This window comes from Mustelus asterias, chromosome 27, assembly GCF_964213995.1.
Source record: "Mustelus asterias chromosome 27, sMusAst1.hap1.1, whole genome shotgun sequence".
Taxonomy (NCBI): Eukaryota; Metazoa; Chordata; class Chondrichthyes; order Carcharhiniformes; family Triakidae; genus Mustelus; species Mustelus asterias.
The window spans coordinates 5,924,847-5,948,401 of NC_135827.1; the positions used below are offsets into that span (position 1 = coordinate 5,924,847).

At 44.6% G+C, this 23,555-nt stretch overlaps 1 protein-coding gene across 1 annotated transcript in view; it reads left to right on the forward strand.

The window, feature by feature from the left end:
* Window positions 1-23,555, forward strand: part of kirrel3a (kirre like nephrin family adhesion molecule 3a) — a 316,764-nt gene that overhangs the window by 147,255 nt on the left and 145,954 nt on the right. The window contains exons 4-5 of the mRNA XM_078198922.1: window positions 1,757-1,914; window positions 12,066-12,216. Of these exons, the coding sequence (XP_078055048.1) occupies window positions 1,757-1,914; window positions 12,066-12,216 (309 nt within the window). The remainder of the gene's footprint in view (window positions 1-1,756; window positions 1,915-12,065; window positions 12,217-23,555) is intronic.

A 23,555-nucleotide genomic window follows, 5' to 3' on the forward strand; every position in this document is an offset into this window, starting at 1 on the left:
GAACACATTGCAGCTTTAGGTGATTTCTTAAAATAGCTCACTAATCCTGTTCCTGACAGAACGTTCTCACACCAATGGTTCCCTATTCCATGAGAATTTTATCCTTCCTAAATTGACTGAGGCAGCAATCTTTAAACAGTTTATCCATGGATGGGTTGATTCATGAATAAAATGTCATGAAAACTATTCATTTAATCTTTAATGTTCATTGTATATTTTTCCCTAAACATCTCTGGCATCTCCTTAGGTTTTCTGAGACTGTTGGCTGTCATCTCTTGATTTCTCCTCATGCCTTGTAATGGATGCCAATTCCCGCTTTATTAGATCACAAGAATGGTGGGGAGCGATATATTTTGGAACAGAATAGATGAATATTTGGAGCATGACATGTGTTAGAGCAAAGAACAAAGAAAATTACAGCACAGGAACAGGCCCTTTGCCCCTCCCCCCCCCCCCCCCCCCCCCCCCCCCCAAGCCTGCACTGACCATACTGCCCGACTGAATTAAAACCCCTTACCTTTCCGGGGACCATATCCGTCTATTCCCATCCTATTCATGTATTTGTCAAGATGCCTCTTGTTGAGCGCAATATGTTTGGGAGGAAGAGGTGAGTTTAGGCATATGGTTCCTAAGCTTTCACACTGGGATTGTCTGTGCCTCATGTCTGAGTCTATTGTAGACCCATTGACAGAGGTGAATTGCTATGATTACTAACAATATTATTCAGGTATCAGCGACAATACTGACAGTAGATAGTGAAGTGGTTGCACCTTGGATATCTTTTGTCTAGAAATTCCTATGTTTCACCCTTTGCCCTTCTTAATTTATCCATTCTCAGCAATCCTAACGTTCAATCATTGTCTGAACCAACTGTTCCGCAGATAAACACAGAACCAGCAGTTTATTCATGGTCATTACTGAAATTTACTTTCCTGATTTGGAAACTATTTTCAGCAGTTTATTTAAACACTATTTGACATCAGATTAACTCGCAGGTACCTCCTGTCCAAGGTTAAAAAAAAATTATTGGTCACAGCGAATTTGGCACAGAGAATCACGGGGAGAGGATCTGGCACTGAGAGACTGTGGGTGATAGAGAGGTTGGCAGTGAGTGACACAGTGGGTGATAGAGAGATTGGCAGCGAGTGACATAGTGGGTGATAGAGGGATTGGCAGCAAGGGACACAGTGGATGATTGAGAGATTGGCAGCAAGTGACACAGTGGGTGATAGATTGGCAATGAGTAACACAGTGGGTAATAGCGAGATTGGCAGCGAGGTACACAGTAGGTGATTGAGAGATTGGCAGCGAGGGACACAGTGGGTGATAGAGAGATTGGCAGTGAGGGACACAGTGGGTGATAGAGAGATTGGCAGTGAGGGACACAGTGGGTGATAGATTGGCAGTGAGCGACACAGTGGGTGATAGATTGGCAGTGAGCGACACAGTGGGTAATGGAGAGATATCAGTGAGTGACACAGTAGGGGGTGATGAAGGGATTGGCAGTGAGTGACACAGTGCATAATGGAGAGATCGGCAGTGAGAATCACCGTGGGTAATGGAGACATTGGCAGTGATGATACATTGGGTATGGAAAGACTGGCATGGGTTTTGGTAGCAGTTAGGGTCTTAACTAAGCTTTAATAATTTTGAGAATTCCAGTCACAGGGCGTGCAACTGCTACACTTTTGGTTGCTAACATGCCTTTGTCAATGATCAGTAATTTCATGCTGGTTTTATTCTCCATATGTTGCAGTTCCTCCAGATAATCCGATCATCAGCAGTGGACCCATTGTTAGCCTGAAAGTGGGAGACTCTCTGAATCTGACATGCCGTGCGGACAATGCCAAACCCGCAGCTGTCATCACCTGGATACGAGATGGAGAGCCCCTGAAAGGGGCCACCTACATAAAGGTGAGAACAGTCTGACACAAACATAGAGACAAGAGTTTTAGCAGCAAACTGACCAGTATCGGTAATGAATTGGAGGTGTTTGGGATAGGGTAAGATAGACTGGGTTGGGGTGAGGTGGAATGGGATGTGATGGGGTTCGATTGAGTGGGATGGTGTGGGGTGTGTGGTGAATCGGGAGGGGTTGGGTGAGGTGGAATTAGTTGGAGCTGGGTGAGGATGGAAAGAGTGTGGCGTGGTGAGATGGAATGGGTTGGGGTTGGGGTGGTATGTTGTGAGAGTGGGATGGGACAGAGTGGGGAGAGTGTCATGAGGAATTGAGTGTGGTAAATTGGGCGAGGTAGGGTTATGGGAGTTTGGGTGGGGTGGGAATACTAACAATGTCACGCCTCATTCATAGCAACTCCACAGAAACATAGAAAATAGAAGCAAGAGTAGGCCATTCGGCCCTTCGAGCCTGTTACCCTTTCATTTTGATCATGGCTGATCATCAAATTCAAAACCCTGATCCTGCCTTCTCCCCATTTCCCTTGACCCCTTTAGCCCCAGGAGCTATATCTAGTTTCTTCTTGAAGTCACACAATGTCTGCCCTTAACTATTTCCTGTGGTAGTGAATGCCATAGATTCACCATTCTCTGGGTGAAGAAATTTCTCCTCACTTCTGTCCTAAAAGGTTTACCTCTCAAACTATGACCCCAGTTCTGGACTCCCTCTCCATCAGGAACATTCTTTCTTAATCTACCCTGTTTAATCCTGTTAGAATTTGATAAGTTTCCATGCGATTCCATCTCACTCTTCTAAACTCCAATGAATATAATCCTAACCGAATTAGTCTCTCCTCATATCATCCCAGGAATCAGCCTGGTAAACCTTCGCTGCACTCCCTCTGTAGCAAGAATATTCTTCCTTGGATAAGGACACCAAAACTGCACACAATACTCCAGGTGTGGCCTCACCGATGTCCTATAAAATTGCAGCAAAACATCCCTATCCCTATACTCAAATCCTCTTGTGATGAAGGCCAACATAGCATTTGTCTTCTTTACTGCCTGCTGTACCTGCGCGCTTACTTTCAGAGACTGATGCATGAGGACTCCAAGGTCTTGCTGAGTATCCACCTTTCTCAATTTACACCTATTCAAATAATAACCTGCCTTCCTATTTTTGCGACCAAACCTCACATTTATCCACATTATACTGCATCTGCCATGCATATGCTACTCACTCAGCCTGTACAAATCACACTGAAGCTCTCTACATCCTCCTCACAATTCACTCTCCCATCCACCTTTGCATCATCTGCAAATTTGGAGATAATACACTTAGTTTCCTCGTCCAAATCATTAATGTATAATGCGAACAGTTGCGTCCTAGCACAGATCCCTGTCGGACGCTTCCTCCCCAACTCAGCTTCCCCTGTTGCCTAGTAAGTAACCTCAGATGCTAGCCACAAAGTTCAAAGTAAATGTTCCCATAAGGTCACTGCCAAACCAGATTAACACATGATTCCACATCTGGGCATGCATCCATCTTATCTGGACACTGAATAAACCCTATTCATGAAGTTTGATTAAGTGTTCTGAATGTTCTTACCATTACAAACTCTGCAGATAAAAACTTGCATATTTCCAAGGTTTCAGTATTCCCTTAGAATATGCTTTGTCCTAATGCCCTTTACCATGATGCTTTGTAGCAATCTGCCTTTGGTTAAAGTGAACTATGATTCTTAAAAATACATTAATACATTCAAAATATCAGCAGATGTGTTTTTAAATCATAATCACTTGTTTAAATCTATCAGTGTATTTCATATGTGTGTAAACTGGTTTCTTGTTAGCTTATAAATCTGTTTTGAAGTCATTTAGCTCAATGCTAGTAATTCTGTCAGTGTCTTAATGTCTAATGGTTTAAAAATCTTTACTAACCTATTCAGATTTCTTCCTCTTAAAGCAACTAATTCATCAATTTTATTTTGAATGCTTTGAGTGTTCAGGTACAAAATATTAAAACTAGTCCTTTTCACATTCCTTGTCCCATTCCTACTATTCCTACTAAGCACACAGAGGGCCCTATTTTACCAAAAATATTTCAAAATATATATCCCCCCATCCATATTTTGAAATATTTTCCCAAATTTTTGGCTGTCAGGTTTTTAGTTCCTGCGATTATAATTTGGACATTATCTTCCAAAGGGAATTCCTCTAATTCTGTTCAATGTTCAGATGAAAACAAGATGAAAGAAAGGATCCAAGGCTGCTCCAGAGGCAGACTAACTGCACCCAATGTTGCCCATGCAAATCACACTCATAAGTAGGGGCACATCTGCAATGGAATGTGAGAGAAGAGTTGCCAATACAAACTTCTTTTCACTATGGTTGGTTTCCCAGATGTAGTAATCTCCTTGAATCTTATTTCCAACCAAGTTCCACCACGGGGACAATTCTTCCAAGCTCACCACATGACTCTGAACATTTGAGCACCTGGCTCATGGCTACAGGGACATCAACAATCCAGTTACAGATCACAAATGTATTATACAGGTCACTAATTGCTCACTAGGACACTGTAGTTTAATTACCTTTCCCATAGATAATTAGACAGCACAAAGAAGATGCTACATTATTTTTAGTTTGCAAGATCCACCCCCCCCCCCCCCCCCCCCCCCCTGCTCTCTCTGCTGTTTTTTTCTTTCGCGCCCGGGCGCGCTGCTTCAGATTTTTTTTCGAACTGCGCATGCGCAGTTCAGAGCACTGATCATTCTGGCAGCGCTAAGCCCCACCCACTGCGCAGATCGGACCGGAGCCGGCAAAAAGCGTATGGGCGCGCTGCAAAGAGGATTCCGGGCTCGGATCTCTATTACGCCCGGATCCGACCCTTAGACTCTAAATGGTAAAATAGGGCCCAAAGAGTGCATTATTCTGTCAACATCTATATATAAAGATTCTGTGACACAAGAAAATAAGAGGTATTGAAAATTTGCAATCCAACAGCTGTGGATTAGGACAGCATCTGTCCTTTATTACAGTTTATGAATTTTGTGCATCTGAGCAACTCAACCGGACTTGCCACATAAACACACTGGCTACAAGAACAGTTCAGTGGCTAGGAATACTACGGCGAGTAACTCACCTCCTGAATCCCCAAGCCTATCTACTATCTACAAGGCACAAGTCAGGAGGAGTGTGATGGAATACTCCTCACTTGCCTGGATGGATGCAGCTCCAACAACACTCAAGAAGCTTGATACCATCCAGGACAAAGCAGCCCACTTAATTGGCATCACATCCATAAACATCGATACTCTCCACCACCGATGTTCAGTAGCAGCAGTGTGTACCATCCACAAGATGCATTGCAGCACCTTCCAAACCCATGATCACTTCTATCTAGAAAGACAAGGGCAGCAGATACATGGGAACACCACCACCTGCAAGTTGCTCTCCAAGCCACTCACCATCCTGACTTGGAAATATATCGCCGTTCCTTCGCAGTCGCTGGGTCAAAATCCTGGAATTCCCTCCACAACGGCATTGTGGATCAACCCACAACACGTGGACTGCAGCATTTCAAGAAGACAGCTCACCACCACCTTCTCAAGGGCACTAAAAGATGGGCATTAAAAGCTGGCCAGCCAGCGATGCCCATGTCCCACAAATGAATTTTTAAAAATGAATGAATAATGATGCACGCTATAGCCTTCACCAGGAACAACACAAAGGGTATTTGTTAACAAGGAAAAACTACACATCAGCTCGCAGCCTCACCGGCCTTCGTGGAACAGCCCACCAGCTGCCCCAGTCCCTTCATAGCTACTACATGCCTTCAGACTACCTTCTGCCTAAGAGAGGGCACCACCCCCTGGGGTGATAACCCACTCTGAGTCCCAATTGGTCCCTCAAGCCAGGTGAACCTCCTTCTGCTGTGTTGTCCTAAAGGGGACAATCGCCACAGATTCTGAGATGAGCGTTTAAAGCGGACGCAGCTGAATGTAGCTGATTAAGCAGCTCTCTTGTTCTGAAATTAAATTAACTTGCATTCTCCTCGGGTTATCTTTCTCCGTGAATTTCGTGCTCACCGAGGTGAGGAGTGTTGGTGCTTGGGAATGAACTCTTCTCCATCTCGGGCTCCCTGTCGGAAACGCAAACACATGCATCATATTTTGCATGCTATACTGCTCAAGAAATATGCCACATTACACACTTCAGAGGAGGTTAATAGTGAATCCTGTTCCAACACCACCTCAGCCATTCTGTCAGCAGCCTCAGATTGCTGCACTAGGTGCCTGGTTTGTATGTTTCACAATGATCAACATCATTCTTGTAAACTACCTTTATTAAGAACAGGCCTGCAACCTGGTCACAACTTACATTTTCAAGTGCTATCTGACCTCTGACTCCCAGATCAGACTTTTACAACTTTTACAGATGCACCATAGAAAGCACCCTTTCTGTTTGTATCACAGATTGGAATGGCTCCTACTCTGGCCAAGACCGCAAGAAACTACAAAGGGTTGTGGACGTAGCCTAAGTCCATCATGAAAAACCAGCCTCCCATCCTCTGACTCTGTCTACACTTCCCGCTGTCTCAGAAAAGCCAACATAATCAAGGACCCCATGCACCCCGGACATTCTCTCTTCCACCTTCTTCCATCGGGAAAAAGATACAAAAGTCTGAGATCACATACCAACTGATGCAAGAACAGCTTCTTCCCTGCTGCCATCAGACTATTGAATGGACCTACCTTATATTAAGCTGATCTTTCTCCACACCCTCGCTATGATTGTACCACTATATTCTGCACCCACTCCTTTCTTTCTCCCCTATGTACGCCATGAATGGTATGCTTTATCTGTATAGCGCACAAGAAACAATATTTTTCACTGTATCCCAATATATGTGACAATAATAAATCAAATCAAATTAAAAAGGTGACCCAATGAAGTATAGACTGTACCGTATCATATCTAATATTGGAATACACAACCACAATCTCCCTAATAACATGACACTAGGGGCAGTTATCTCCTGTAGGCCTGTGTCTACTGGAAACTCATATTAGGATTCCATTACGCATTTAACATTGGACATTCAGCAGACAGGGAGGATGTTAATTCCACTGGTTTAGGATGCAGTAAATCAACAGTATGGACATGAAACATAAATGTTTCACCAAACACATCGCACACACTGTCCTCATTGGAGCTCATCGCTCCATCATCTCTGCTCTAAGCTCTGGAAGTCTTTCCCTAAACTCTCTGCCTCTCCCTCACTCTCTCCTCTTTTATGGCAACTTTGGAAACTTAAGCCTTGGACTGAGGTTTGGTTGCTTGTCCTGATATCTCATGTGCCTCTGTGCCAAATGTTGTTTGATTTTGCTCATATGAAGCAACCTGGCATGTTTTACAGTATTAAAGGCACTATACAAACTCAGGTTGTTGTTGTTGTTGAAGGGACCTGGACTGCAGTTGTCCAGAGAACGATTCCTTGTGCTGTACACTTGCAACATTGGAAGACATTTATAGAATCACAGAATCCCTACAGTGCAGAAGAAGGCCATTCGGCCCATTGAGCCTGCACTGACAATCCCAACCAGGCCCTATCCCCGTAACTCCACGTATTTACCCTGCTAGTCCCCCTGACACTAAGGGACAATTTTATCATGGCCAATTCACCTAACCCGCGCATCTTTGGACATACTTTATGTTTTTGATCTTGAGTTTAGAAGAGTGAGAAGTGATCGAAACAAGGTGTTTAAAATTGTCATAAGATTTGAAAGGAGAGGTACAGCAAGAGCATTTATTTTTGTGGAGGAATCCAGGAGAAGATTGTTAAAATTAGAACAAGGCCTTTGCAGAATGAATCAGGGAGCACATACAGGGCCCAGGAAATCCAGACCTGCTTCCCCCAAAAGTCTGCAGATCTGGGGATCAGAAAGATTTTGCTTGGTAAAAGTATTGAGGGACATGGCTTTTAAAGGCCAGGTAAATGAGCATACAAAACAGCCATAGAATGGCAGAACAGGCTCAGAATGGGCTTCTGTTGTCCCAATGCCCTTTTCTGGTTGCTCTGTGTAACCGTATTTGAAATCAACCTTGAGTAGGTCTAGGGATGGCAAGGGAATCCTAGATGATTGATCACAGATACAGGGCTGATAAAATCAGAGAGGAAAGCCAAACAACAGTCTGCAGGCTGCTGCCTTTGAAACACCAACAACTCTGTCACAGGTTTGTGGAATAACATTGTGTGGAATTGGAACTGCTCCTAGAAAGAGTCTCCACCTCTGTTATTTTCAGAGGTTATGGGAACCAACAGGTCGTGAGGAGCAGGATAATGAAGGAGGCTATTCAACCCATCGTATCCACACCAGCTCTCTGAATGATCATTTCACCTAATGTCATTCTTCTGCCTTCTCCCCTTAACCCTGCACAGTGTTCATTTTTCAAATGATCATCTAATTCCCTCTTGGATGCCTCGATTGAACCTGCCTCCACCACACTCTCAGGCAGTGCGTTCCAGACCCTAACCACTTGCTGTGTAAAAATGTTTTTTGCTGGTATCGCTTTTGATTCTTTTACTAATGACCTTAAACCTATGCCCTCCCGTTGTCGATCCTTCAACAGATTTGACTAAACTCTAAATAAGTACAAATGAAGAGGACACTCAGTAGAATGCTCACCTCTACCATGCTATGTTAACTCAACCTTGTTCCAATTACTCAGTTCTTTCTTGAGGCTTTTTTCCTGCCTGGTCAATGCTCTTTAATTAAAAAGCTGACAAAACAGATAGTTTTTTTAAAGAAAGTCCATCTCACTGAAGAAACTTCTGGCCAATCCACATCCAACAATCTGCTCTGAAAACTCTGCTCAATATGACAGCTGTGAAAAATTCCACCACAGCAGCTGAGACAATCTGCAACATTCTAAAACAATCTGTAACATTCTAAAAAATCCATGACTTTCTAATCCATAACATTCTAAAACAATCCGCAACATTCTAAAAAAATCCATAGCATTCTAAAACAATCTGCAACATTCTAAAACAATCCATAACATTCTAAAAAAATCTGCAACATTCTAAAACAATCCACAACATTCTAAAACAATCCGCAACATTCTAAAACAATCCATAACATTCTAAAACAATCCATAACATTCTAAAACAATCCGCAACATTCTAAAACAATCTGCAACATTCTAAAAAAATCCATAACATTCTAAAACAATCCGCAACATTCTAAAACAATCCATAACATTCTAAAACAATCTGCAACATTCTAAAACAATCCGCAACATTCTAAAACAATCCACAACATTCTAAAACAATCCACAACATTCTAAAACAATCCATAACATTCTGAAAAAATCCACAGCATTCTAAAAGAAAGTCAATTTTCCCAACCTCCCAATGTTGGCACACCCTTTAAAAAAATTCCAGGATCTGGATCTACCTTTTCACCAAAAACTAACCAGTTCCTCCTTGGGCCATACTGTATATCTGTACCAAGTTTTGCGAAATCTGTACATTCATTTTTGAAGTATATTATTTATGGACTAACAAACAGGGTGAAGATATTACCCCCCTCCCAACATTAATGGTGAAGGCAACTCGACAAGAAAACAGGACGAGCTCAGAAGAGGGAAAGTGAACAAATGTAACGAAGGAGAGAACAAACTTGCATTTATTGCGCTGTTTTAAAGCTCACGGGACTTCCCAAAGTGCTTTGTAGCCAAAGAAGAACTTCTGATGCATGTAGTCCCTAATTATATTGGCAAAAGTGGCAGCTCATATCCTATTAACAGCCATAGGGAAATAATCTATTTCTTTGAATGGTACCGCGGGATCTATTATATCCATTAAACAGCCGAGGCAGGATCTCGGTATAACGCCTCATCGAAAAGACACCTCTTCTGAAAATGCCGCACTTCCTTAATGCTGCATTCGAGTGTCAGTCTAGATTATAAGCTAAAGCATCAGAAGGAAACTTAAACCCACAGAGGATTAAAGCTCTTTTGCACAGATGTTTAATAATAAGATTTTCAACTGCACAGCCGGCAAAGTTATATTAACAGAGCTAGAGGTAGGAGTAAATTCTGAGGAAATCCCCTGTCTGAAGTCTCTTGGAGATGGCTTTAAGAATGAAGGTGTGTGGATTCAACTTGAGTTCAAATTTTAAAAATTCGTTTACGGGATGTGGGAGTCACTCGCTAAGCCAGTATTTATTGCCCTTGAGAAGGTGGTGATGTGGTGGTGAGCTGCCTTCTTGAACTGCTGCAGTCCATGTGGTGTATGTATACCCACAGTGCTGTTTGGGAGGGAGTTCCAGGATTTTGACCCCGCAGCTGTGCAGGAACAGTGATGTATTTTCTGGTCAGGATGGTGAGTGACTTGAGGGAAGCCTCCAGGTGACAGTGTTCCCACATATCTGCTGCCCTTTTCCTTCTAGATGGTAGTGGTCGTGGGTTTAAAAGGTGCCACCTGAGGAAACTTGGTGAATTCTTGCAGTGCATCTTGTAGATGGTACACACGGCTGCCATTGCTCTTCAGTGGTGGAGGGAGTGAATGTTTGTGGAATGGGGCTGCTTTGTCCTGGATGGTGTCGAGGGTCTTGAGTGTTGTTGGGGCTGCACTCATCCAGGCAAGTGGAGAATATTCCATCTCACTCCTGACTTGTGCCTTGTAGATGGTGGACTAGCTTTGGGGAGTCAGGAAGTGAGTTACTCATCGCAGTATTCCTACTCTTTGAGCTGCTCTTGTAGCAACAATCCTTATATGGCTAGTCCCGTTCAGTTACTGGTCAATACTGACCCCCAAGGTGTTGATAATGGGAAATTTAATGGCATTAAATGTCAAGGATATGTGAGAAAAGTAAGGGCATGGTCACTGCTGTTTGCACTTGTAAGAGACATTGCAGGCAGGAAGGAAATTAAGATGTAGTGATATAACCGCTGTATTGTGAGGAGAGAACTGATGATGGGCCATCTGAAAGAAGTTAATGGATAGCAGAATCAACAATAAAGGAGTGGGAAGGATTAGATGATGAATTGGAAGAGGACATTGATATGGAGAGGAAAGAGGATGGGAAAGAATCAAAGGCTCAGTTATCAAGTGTAACACAAAGAGAGCTTTTGAAGAGGTGAATGGTGAAAAGGTCGATGTAATCTCAAACAGATAGTAGATCTATTTACACTTAACCTGTTCTAACTTTGAACAAAAGGTGCTGCTCCCAGATTTCATGTTCTTGATATTTTTATCTGAATTGTATCGCAGTTTGAGCAAGTTAATGGCATTAGGGGGTGAGGATGATGATCAATTGTCCATTGCACTAAAACTCATAGCAGTCCTGATCCAGATGGAACATGACCCAGAATTCCAGCTCCACATTTTTCAGCAATCTTCACCTGTTTTGCTTGTCTCCGATCCTCAGCAACGTTCCGTCATTCTGTCCGTAAGTTCACAGTGCCTGTATGTTGCTGGGTTTCTCGGAATGCACATCGAAACTTGAAAAGTAGGAGGAAAGACTCGTACTAAAATGGTGCCACAGTCATTATGCGGGAAATTCATTCGCTAATTTGGCCAAAGCCACAGCTAAAGAAAAACTATCAAAAATTTGCTTTGCTGTTCTTTGGAATAGTATCACGGGATATTTTATGTTCCACAGATGGAAGCCAGGGCTTAGGTTTAATATTTCATCCAAAAGATGGTGCCTTGGGCAGTGTAGCACTCCCTCAATACTGTGCAGGATTGGCATCTTAGATCATTGGCTCACCTCTCTGGAGTAGACCTTTATTACCAACTTGTACCCTGGACTATGAGTAAATTGAATAAAAGACACAATTATTACATATTTGGGATCCTGACTGTCACTGATACATATTAACAATATGTGACCTGTTACGTCTTTTCAGTGAAATTGAATATTCTTTTGCTCTCCGCACAAGCTGTCTCCAATGTTTGTGCATTGCTCCAGGGCTTCCAGTTCCTGATCTACAACTGAGGCTTTTCCATCTCTTTTCAAATCCTCCGAGATGCTGACAGTCTGCGTTATGGACTCAAATTCCTGTACTGGGTTGTGTGGCCAGAATCCCCTAACTCCGAGGTTAGAGTGCGACCACCATTCACGCGGCTAACACTCAGATTGCTTCCTCCCTCACAGAGACTCCTGAAGGATGGGAAGAGAGAAAGCATCATCAGCAGCCTGCACATCCCACCGTCTGAGATCGAAAACGGGCAGCGCATCATTTGCAGGGCCAAGAACGCAGCGGTCCCGGAGGGGAGGGAAGCCGAGGTCACCGTCGATATCCAGCGTGAGTTGCCTTTTCCTCTCTCAGGGGTGAATTTTTCCGTTCTGCCCGCCCCACGGGAATCGGAGCGGGCAAGGGGGCGGACCATGGATAGGTCTGTCGACCTTGGGTGGGATTTCCTGGGTTCCGGGGTGAGTGCGGCCAGAAAATCCCACCCTTAGACTTCCGCTTCAACCATCGGTGTTTCACTTTCCATTTGCATTCAGCCTATGGTCAGTGCGCCGGATCTGATGGACCGATGTAGGGTGGGTTTTCAACTTGTTATTCACTCAACCTGTTCTTCACTATCTATTGGTAAGTGTTGAGATGAATAAAAGTGGATGGGGTTTCTACAGTGGGAGCTGCAGTACGATATCAATGTCACACAATGGGGTGGGGGGGGTGGGATGTTGAAAGTCTAACACCTTGGGCTGAATTCTGGTGGTGGGTTTACAGAATGCAAATTCCAGCTTCCCTTTCCCAGCTTCCACAATGCATGCAGAACTCGTGGCTGGGTTTCCTGCAGGGTTCATGTTTGCAGTGCAGGCTGTGAACTGCATTGGTGAGCAGGAGGGATGTGGATGTGACGTCATGCTGGTGAAGGCCCACCTCAGTTCCCCAAGATCAGCTATCAAAACAATTTAAAGTTGTCATAAGCCTCAACACCCACCTCCACCCAACCACCCTTATGCCACCCACACATTCCTCCCTCTCCTTTCAGATCTCCCTTGCCCCTCCATTAAACAGACAACCATGTACTCAGAAATCATATCAAAAGCAGAATATGTTACTGCAATATCTTTAATCTGTCAATCATTTCCCTGAGCAGCTGTGTCAATAAACCACCTGCTCTGCGCAGGCCATTCTGAGCTTGTGGAACTCACTCAATCATTCATAATAACCACAGCTATCAAAGCAAACTATTCCACTTAGAAGACCCTGAAATTGAAAAAAGTCACAGAATATGTTGTATTTGCATTTCAATGCAATGATTGCTGTCAATCAAATGAGGGGAATAGGTTTTTAGATTGTTTTTAACATTCAACAGCAGGGAGACTTTCCTTTCAAAGTCAGATCTGTGCACACATTTAAATTACGGAACCAAACACGACAAGAGGGTTTGCCAGCACGTATTTCTGCATTATTGAATGTATCATCACACATTCTCGAATAGAAAAACAAACTGTAATGAATGTCCACACCTACACAATTTTCAAAGGAATGATAAATTTACCTTTGCAGGTGTTATAATTCAGGTCAGAAACTCCAAAGTGTTTTCTGAAGTCCGCCTGGATCATACATTTTGCTATTTGAATTTGATTAGGGTAAGCAGGAGATGTTTCACTTCAAGTATGATACAAATGTCCCACTAGGTAGCTTTTACCAAACAAAGTTTATTTAAGAATACAGTTAACATATAGCAATAACTTCTACCAATTACAAACAAGAAAAAAAACCAAACATGATATTGCATAACCCTTAACAGCTAAATACCATTCCAAACAATTCCCACAAACAAAATCCCTGCCACAGGTTTAGCACAGAAAATATGAATGCTCATGTGATGCTGAAACTTCGTCCCTTGGTGGGAGAATTAAAACTCTGACTTTCCAGTCTTGTAACTTCTAGAAGCTCTCTTAATATACACGCAGACAAGCTTGAAGTCAGAACACCTTCCCAAAACACCAATGATAGAGAGATTCTAATACTAGCTGGCAAACCACCAAGAGCAGAATTTTCACTCCAGGAAGGCAAGAAGCCTTCAAAAAGAGGTCATCACCCTCTGTCTCCTACAACTGAAGTCTCACAACACCAGGTTAAAGTCCAACAGGTTTATTTGGTAGCACAAGCCACTAGCTTTCGGAGCGCTGCCCCTTCATCAGGTGAGTGGGAGTTCTGTTCACAAACAGGGCATACAAAGACACAAACTCAATTTCTAAAATAATGGTTGGAATGCGAGTCTTTACAGGTAATCCAGTCCTAAAGGTACAGACAATGTGAGTGGAGAGAGCGTTAAGCACAGGTTAAAGAGATGTGTATTGTCTCCAGCCAGGACAGTGAGTGAGATTTTGCAAGCCCAGACAAGTCGTGGGGGTTACAGATAGTGTGACATGAACCCAAGATCCCGGTTGAGGCCATCCTCATGTGTGCAGAACTTGGCTATCAGTCTCTGCTCAGCGACTCTGCATTGTTGTGTGTCGTGAAGGCTGCCTTGGAGAATGCTTATCCAAAGATCAGAGGCCGAATGCCCATGACCGCTGAAGTGTTCCCCAACAGGAAGAGAACACTCTTGCCTGGTGATTGTCGAGCGGTGTTCATTCATCCGTTGTCGTAGCGTCTGCATGGTCTCCCCAATGTACCATGCTTCGGGACATCCTTTCCTGCAGCGTATCAGGTAGACAATGTTGGCCAAGTTGCAAGTGTATGTACCGTGTACCTGGTAGATGGTGTTCTCACGTGAGATGATGGCATCCGTGTCGATGATCTGGCATGTCTTGCAGAGGTTCCTGTGGCAGGGTTGTGTGGTGTCGTGGTCACTGTTCTCCTGAAGGCTGGATAGTTTGCTGCGGACAATGGTCTGTTTGAGGTTGTGCGGTTGTTTGAAGGCAAGAAGTGGGGGTGTGGGGATGGCCTTGGCGAGATGTTTGTCTTCATCTTTCAGGATGCCCTCGACGTAGGCGGAGAGGTTCTCACACAGGGTCCCATTGCCCGATATGATGGGACGGCCGGGTGTGTTGGCCTTGTGTATCTTTGGGCAATGGGACCCTGTGCGAGAACCTCCCTGGCTACATCGAGGGCATCCTGAAACCCATTGTACAAAGAATCCCCAGCTTTTGTCGCGACACTACAGACTTCCTACAGAAACTCAGCACACATGGAGCAGTTGAACCAGGAGCACTCCTCGTCACAATGGATGTCTCGGCACTCTACACCAGCATCCCCCACGATGATGGCATTGCTGCAACTGCCTCAGTACTCAACGCTGACAACTGCCAATTTCCAGATGCAATTTTACAACTCATCCGCTTCATCCTGGACCACAATATCTTCACCTTTAACAACCTGTTCTTCATCCAGACACACGGAACAGCCATGGGGACCAATTTCGCACCTCAATATGCCAACATATTCATGCACAGGTTCGAACAAGACCTCTTCACCGCACAGGACCTTCAACCGATGCTATACACGAGATACATCGATGACATTTTCTTCCTTTGGACTCATGGTGAACAATCACTGAAACAACTATATGATGACATCAACAAGTTCCATCCCACCATCAGACTCACCATGGACTACTCTCCGGAATCGGTTGCATTCTTGGACACACGCATCTCCATCAAGTACGATCACCTCAGCACTTCACTGTACCGCAAGCCCACGGATAGTCTCACGATGCTCCACTTCTCCAGCTTCCACCCTAAACACGTTAAAGAAGCCATCCCCTACGGACAAGCCCTCCGTATACACAGGATCTGCTCAGATGAGGAGGATCGCAACAGACACCTCCAGACGTTGAAAGATGCCCTCATAAGAACAGGATATGGCACTTGACTCATCGATCGACAGTTCCGACGCGCCACAGCGAAAATCTGCACCGACCTCCTCAGAAGACAAACACGGGACACAGCGGACAGAGTACTCTTCGTCGTCCAGTACTTCCCTAGAGTGGAGAAGCTATGACATCTTCTCCGGAGCCTTCAACATGTCATCGATGAAGACAAACATCTTGCCAAGGCCATCCTCACACCCCCACTTCTTGCCTTCAAACAATCGCACAACCTCAAACAGACCATTGTCCACAGCAAACTACCCAGTCTTCAGGAGAACAGTGACCACGACACCACACAACCCTGCCACAGCAACGTCTGCAAGACGTGCCAGATCATCGATAGGGATGCCATCATCTCACGTGAGAACACCATCTACCAAGTATACGGTACATACGCTTACAACTCGGCCAACGTTGTCTACCTGATATGCTGCAGGAAAGAATGTCCTGAGGCATGGTACATTGGGGAGACCATGCAGACGTTACGACAACAGATGAATGAACACTGCTCGACATTCACCAGGTAAGAGTGTTCCCTTCCTGTTGGGGAACACTTCAGCAGTCACGGGCATTCGGCCTCTGATCTTCGGGTAAGCGTTCTCCAAGGTGGCCTTCACGACACATAACAACGCAGAGTCGTGAGCAGAGACTGATTGCCAAGTTCCGCACACATGAGGATGGCCTCAACCGGGATCCTGGGTTCATGTCACACTATCTGTAACCCCCACGACTTGTCTGGGCTTGCAAAATCTCACTCACTGTCCTGTCTGGAGACAATACACATCTCTTTAACCTGTGCTTAACTCTCTTTCCACTCACATTGTCTGTACCTTTAAGACTTGATTACCTGTAAAGGCTCGCATTCCAACCATTATTTTGTAAATTGAGTTTGTGTCTTTATATGCCCTGTTTGTGAACAGAACTCCCACTTACCTGATGAAGGGGCAGCGCTCCGAAGGCTTGTGACTTGTGCTACCAAATAAACCTGTTCGACTTTAACCTGGTGTTGTGAGACTTCTTACTGTGCTTACCCCAGTCCAATACCAGCATCTCCACATCATCCTACAACTGAGCCAATTTTCAATCCACTTTACCAAATTATCCCTGTATCCCATGTGAATTTACCTTCTTTATAAGTCTCCCATGTGGAATCTTGTCAAAGGCTTTGCTGAAATCCATATAAACTACATCGACTGCACTACCCTCGGCTACACACCTGGTCACCTCCTCAAAAAATTCAATCAAATTTGTTAGGCATGACCGCACTCTGACAGAACCATGCTATCCCTGATCAACCTTTGCCTCTCCAAATGGAGATAGATGCTCTCCTTCAGAAGTTTCTCTAATTGTTTTCCCTACCACTGGTTTATCTCTACAACCGTTTTTAAATAGCGAAACCACATTAGCTGTTCTTCTGTCATTTGGCATCTCCCCCGTGGCCAGAGAGGAATTGAAAATTTGGGTCAGAGCCCCTGCAATCTCCTCCCTTGTCTCCCACAGCAGCATAGGGCACAATGCATCTGGACCTGGAGGTTTATCCACTTCTAAGGCTCCCCCCACCTCCAATACCTTGTCCTTCCCTATGTCAATTTGCTCAAGAACCTCACAGTCCCTCTCCCTGAATTCCAGACCATCATCCTCATTCCCTTGGATGGAGATGGATGTGAAGTATTCATTCAACACTCTACCAATGTCCTCTGGCTCCACCCACAGATTGCCCTCTTGCTCCCTAATGGGTCCTACTCTTTCCCTGGTAATCCTCTTCCCATTGATATACTTACAGAATCTCTTGGATTTTCCCTACTTTTACCAGCCAGAGCTTTCGCATATCCCCTCTTTGCATTCCTAATTGCTTTCTTAAGCTGCACCCTGCACTTTCTATACCTCACTAATGCCTCCACTGATTTGCTCCCCTTGTTCTTTTTAAAAGCCTTTCTTTTCCTTCTCATTGTATCCTGAATATCTCTGGTCATCCATGGTTCTCTGGGCTTGTAATTCCTACCTATTATCCTGGAGGGAACATGCTGGCCTTGCACCCTCCCCATTTCCTTTTTGAATGTCCCTCACTGCTCTTCTGTAGATTTTCCCATTAATAACTGTTCCCAGTCTGTCTTGTCCAGATCCTGTCTTATTTTACTAAATCATTGTATTAAAAACATATCTACATTACAACACAACATCTAATAGTGACATCCGAAGGTGTCAAAATATTTGACATTTACCTGTTAGAATGTTCCCATCTCCTCAGCAGACCAACCCCTCCTACACCCCCCCCCCCCCCCCCCCTGTACTCCCTCACTGCTCTCTCTCTCTCTCTCTCCCCTTATTTTGGGTTTCCAACACCTACATACGGAAATGATGTGTGGAAGGAAATACAATTTTCCTGTGCTCCTCACAATAGGGACGCTGACCTTGGAAGAGAGACTATGTGATTTTTATCCTCGGCGTTCCCAGCCCACCAAAAGGCCACATGAAAATGGTGTGGAGTTGGGAAGGCACTGGGAAACTGTTTTTCCTGCAAAAAAATAAAGAAAGACCTGGATTTTCCAGTTCTGCCACAGGGCTCTGCATTTTGTGACGCCACTCCCAGGAGATAAAAATTGGAGTCCTTATCTCCAGTGCAGATCGTGGGGTAGATTCCAGTTAGTGTGGTTCTATGATAACTAGACTTAACGATGTACAACTAGTGTGTCCAAGTGTTTTGTGTTTGTGAATTGAGTTGTTTACCCAGGTACACAAAAAATAGGGGCAGGAGTCGACCATTTGGACGGTTGGGACTGATCCACCTACTCAATATGATCATGGCTGGTCATGGGCTCCAACTCCATTTCCTGCCCACTCCCTGTATCTCTGAATTTCCTGACAGACCAAAACTCTGTCTATCCCAGCCTTACATGTGTTCAATAATGATGTATCCACTGTTAGGAATGGGTTAACACACCTTCCAATTAAGTCCTAATTAGAAGTCAATTATTCAATAGAGTAGAGTTCACAGGTGGAGAATTGTGTGTGGAGTTGGATCAAAGAAATAAAGGTATTTTATGAAGAAGCAGAACTCATGTCTCCTTTACACGACAGCAACCAAAAGGCTCAAACACCTGCAATCCTCTGGAATAGAGAATCCCAACGATTCACATCCCTTTGAGTGAGGCAATTTCTCCTCATCTCAGTCCTAAATGGTCAGCCCCCTCACCCTGAGACTGTGCCTCTGTGTTTTAGATTCCCTGACCAGCAGAAACAATCTCTTGGCATCTGTCCTTTCAGAGCTTTCAATGAGATTACCTCTCATTCTTCTGAACCCCAGAGAATATGGGCCCAATTTATTCAGCCTCTCGTCATAGGATGACCCCTCATACCAGGGACTAATCTAATAAACCTTTGCTGTACTTCCTCCAATGCAAGTATATCCTTTCTTAAATGTGGAGACCAAAACTGCACACAGTGTTCCAGAGGTGCTCTCACCAAAACCCTGCAAAATTGTGGCAAGATTCCTTCATCCTCTTGCTTTCGACACCAAGATGTCATTTCCCTTCCTAATTGCTTGCTGCATCTGCCTCCTCATATCCTCTATCCTTTGTACAAGCACAGCCAAGTTTCTTTGACATCAACACTTGTAAGTTTCACACCTTTCAAAAAATATTCTGCTTTTCAATCCTTACGACCGAAGTGAATAGCTTCACATGTCCCGAGATTACACTCCATCTGCCAGCATGTTGCCCACTCACTTCACCTGTCTACATCTCTGCAGCCTCTCTGTGTCTCCTTCACAGCTCATCTTTCCACTCGCTCGCTTTCAGCTGCAAACTTAGGAACACTACTCTCTATATCTTCATCCAAGTCGTTAATTTAAAAAATTGTTAATAGTTGAAGCCGCAGCAACGCACTTCCTGCCATTTACACTGGAGTCTCAGGAGTCGTACAGTGGCCCAGCCCTCGAGATTTGGGCCTACCCATTTTGAATGGGGCACCAGGAACAAAATTGGCATCTACAATGAAACAGATTGGAATGGCTCCAATATTGTGCCTTGGGCCCCATTTGCACTGAGACAGTGAGCAGACCAGATAAATGGAGAGATCGTAGGCAACATGCGATCACAGACTGGGCCGTACACATATTGTCAATCATCACAACCCCCCAGGTAACTGGAGGAAGAGCAGCAACCAGGAATCAGATTTGACGGGGGGGGGGAGAGTGGTTGATGGTGACATGATTGTCAGTTGTTACTGTTAATTGAGAGGGGGATTGGGGAAAGATGCCCATACTCAGCCTGCATTCTTTGAATCTGTGATCAGGAGAATCTTTCCTATTCCCTGCTCTCCGCGCAATCAGTTAACTATATTTTCAACTCTTACCTTTTTGGCTGCGGCCAACTGTGGGGCTTTTAAAGACGCACGCCTCTGCTAGGTTGCTTTCCTGAGTGTTACCAGCACTGGCACTGACTGTCTGGGAGAAAACAGATCTTGCAGTCGAGGCCTGGAGAAAGGCATTAGACTTGTTCAAAGCTGTACACAGTGTCGTCTCATGTTTGTAGACGTTGCCTATATGGTGGGTGATGCAATTGGGTTTACAATGAGCCGGCACTTCCTGCCTGCCATACTGTGGCTTTGCAGGCCAGTAAACACCTGAAAAACCAATTGTGTGTGGCTCACTTTCCAGGCCCTTCAGATTAATTTGTACATAAGTCAGAACACTGCTTCCACCAGATCTTACAGTTTGAGATTGATTTTAGCAGTTGTGTATAATGGGTAATATCAAATCAACTGTCAATCTTACACTGGAGAAGGAACAATGATGCTGGAACAGGTCCACTTACAGGAATTTGAATGATAAACTGCCACCAGAATGCGAGGAGTTGCATTCAGTAGAAACTCATACAACAAAACTTGCATTTACCTAGCCCCTTTAGTGTTGTAAAACATCCCAAGGTGCTTTGCAGGCGCCCTATCAAAAGAAAACTTGATACTGAGCCATATAGAAGGTTACAGAGATGGGGAGGGATAGGGCCATCTAAAAACTTGAAAATAGGAAAGAGAATTTCAAAATCAAGGATCTGCTGGACTGGCGCTAAGGTAGGTCAGCGAGAACAGGAGTGATGGATGATTGGCACGTGCATAAGCTTTACCCCCCACTGACATAAAGTGTTCAATTATCTGACATGTTGTGAATGGAATGGTGTCAAATACATCAACAATTAAAGTGTAAAGTTTATTTATTATTGTCACAAGTAGGTTTACATTAACACTGCACTGAAGTTACTGTGAAAATTCCCTAGTCGCCACACTCCGGTGCCTGTTTGGATAACACTGAGGGAGAATTTAGCATAGCCAATACACCTAACCAGCACGTCTTTAGGACTGTGGGAGGAAACGGGAGCACCCGGAGGAAACCCACGCAGACACCGGGAGAACGTGCAGACTCCAAGCAGACATTGACCCAAGCCGGGAATTGAACCTGGGTCTCTGGCGCTGTGAGGCAGCTGTGATAACCACTGTGCCACCGTGCCGCCCCAACAACCCCATTTCTGACGTTATGCTGGAGGGATGGACATAGGTGAAATGGATGAAGATGGTTGGGCCTAGGATACTACCCTAAGGAACTGCTCTGCCCAAGACCGCAAGAACAACAAAAGGTCATGAATGTAGCCCAATCCATCACGCAAACCAGCCTCCCATCCATTGACTCTGTCTACACTTCCTGCTGTCTCGGCAAAGCAGCCAGCACCCCAGAATTCTCTCTTCCACTTTCTTCCATTGGGAAAAAGATACAAAAGTCTGAGGTCATGTATTAACCCTACTCAAGAACAGCTTCTTCCCTGCTGCTGTCAGACTTTTAAATGGACCTACCTCGCAGTAAGTTGATGTTTCTCTACACCCTAACTATACCTGTAACACTACATTCTGCATTCTCTTTCTTTCTCTATGAACGGTATGCTTTGTCTGTATAACATGCAAGAAATAATACTTTTCACTGTATACTAATACATGTGACAATAATAAATCAAATCAAAATCAAATCAAATCAAATCAAATCCTGCAGTGATGTCCTGAGGCTGAGATGATTGACCGCCAAGAACCACAACCATTTTCCTTTGTGCCAGGTATCACTCCAATCAGTGGGAGGCATGGCCCTGACTCTCATTGGTTTCAGTTTTGCCAGGGTTTTTTGATACTGCAATCAGTCAAAAGCTGCCTTGATGTCAAGGGCGGTCAGTCTCATCGAACCTCTTGTCTTTAGTCATTGCGTCCATGTTTGGACAATGACTGTACTGAGGTTTGGAGCAAATTGGCCCTGGCGGAATGCAAACTGTGCATGTTGACCTGTGTAAGACCTATTTGATAGCACCTTCCATCACTTTGCTGACGATTGAGATTAAACTGATCGGGGTGGTTTTGGCCAGATTGGATTTCTCCTGCTTTTTGCAGACAAGACATATCTGGGCAATCTTCCACATTGTTGAGTAAAAGCCAGTGTTGTAATTGAACAGGACAACTTGGCGAAGGACACGTCGAGCTCTGAAGTACAAGTCTTCACTATTCCTGCTGGAATTTTGTCAAGATCCTTGCAATATCCAGAGCATTCAGCCATTTCTTGATATCACATGGAATGAATTAAATTGGATGAAGACTGTGATGCTGGAGACCTCCGGAGGAGGCCGAGATGGCTCATCCACTCAGCTCTTCTGGCTGAAGATAGTTGCAAATGTTTCAATCTTACCTTGGCACTGATGTGCTGAACTCCTCGATTAGCGAGGATGGGGATGTTTGTGCAGCATCCTCTTCCAGATAGTTGTTTAATTGTCCACCACTATTCATGACTGGATGTGACAACACGGCAGAGTTTTCATTGTTCGGTTTGTTGTGGGACCAATTAGTTCTTTCCACCACATGCGGCTTCCGCTGTTTAACATTTTGTCCTGTGTTGTAGCCAGGTTGGTGCCTCATTTTCAGCTATGCATGGTGCTGTCCTTGACATACAGAGCTCTTTGAACTGGGTTTGGTTCCTTAGCTGTATTGATGGATGAGTGAGATAGATACCAAATCACAATACACAATCACAGATTGTGATTGAAAGCAATTCTGCTGTTGTTGAGGGCCCCCAGTAGCTCTAGATACCCAGTTTTTAGCTGTAAGGCCTATTCTGAATCAATCAATCAATCAATAGGGGTGGCATGGTGGCACAGTGATTAGCAGCGCTGCTTCACAATGCCAGGGACCCGGGTTCAATTCCGGCCTTGGGTGACTGTGTGGAGTTTGCACATTCTCCCCGTGTCTGCATGGGTTTCCTCTGGGTGCTCCTGTTCCCTCCCACAGTCCAAAGATGTGCGGGTTAGGTTGATTGTCCATGGAAAATTGCCCCTCAGTGTCAGGGGAACGAACAGTGTAAATATGTGGGGTTAAGGGGATAGGGCCTGGGTGGGATTTTTGTCACTGTGGGCTCAATGGGCCTAATGGTTTCCTTAGGGTGGCACAGTGGTTAGCCCTACTGCCTCACACCGCAAGGGACCCAGGTTCAATTCTGTCCTCAGGTGACTGTCTGTGTGGAGTTTGCACATTCTCACCGTGTCTGCTTGGGTTTCCTCCGGGTGCTCCAGTTTCCTCCCACAGTCCAAAGATGTAAAGGTTAGGTTGATTGGCCATGCTAAATTGCCCCTTAGTGTCAGAGGGAGTAGCAGGGTAAATACAAGGATAGGGACTGGTGGGATTGTTGTTGGTGTAGGCTCAATGGGCCTAATGACCTCCTTAGGATGGCACGGTGGCACAGTGGGTTAGCACTGCTGCCTCACAGCACCAGGGACCCGGGTTCAAT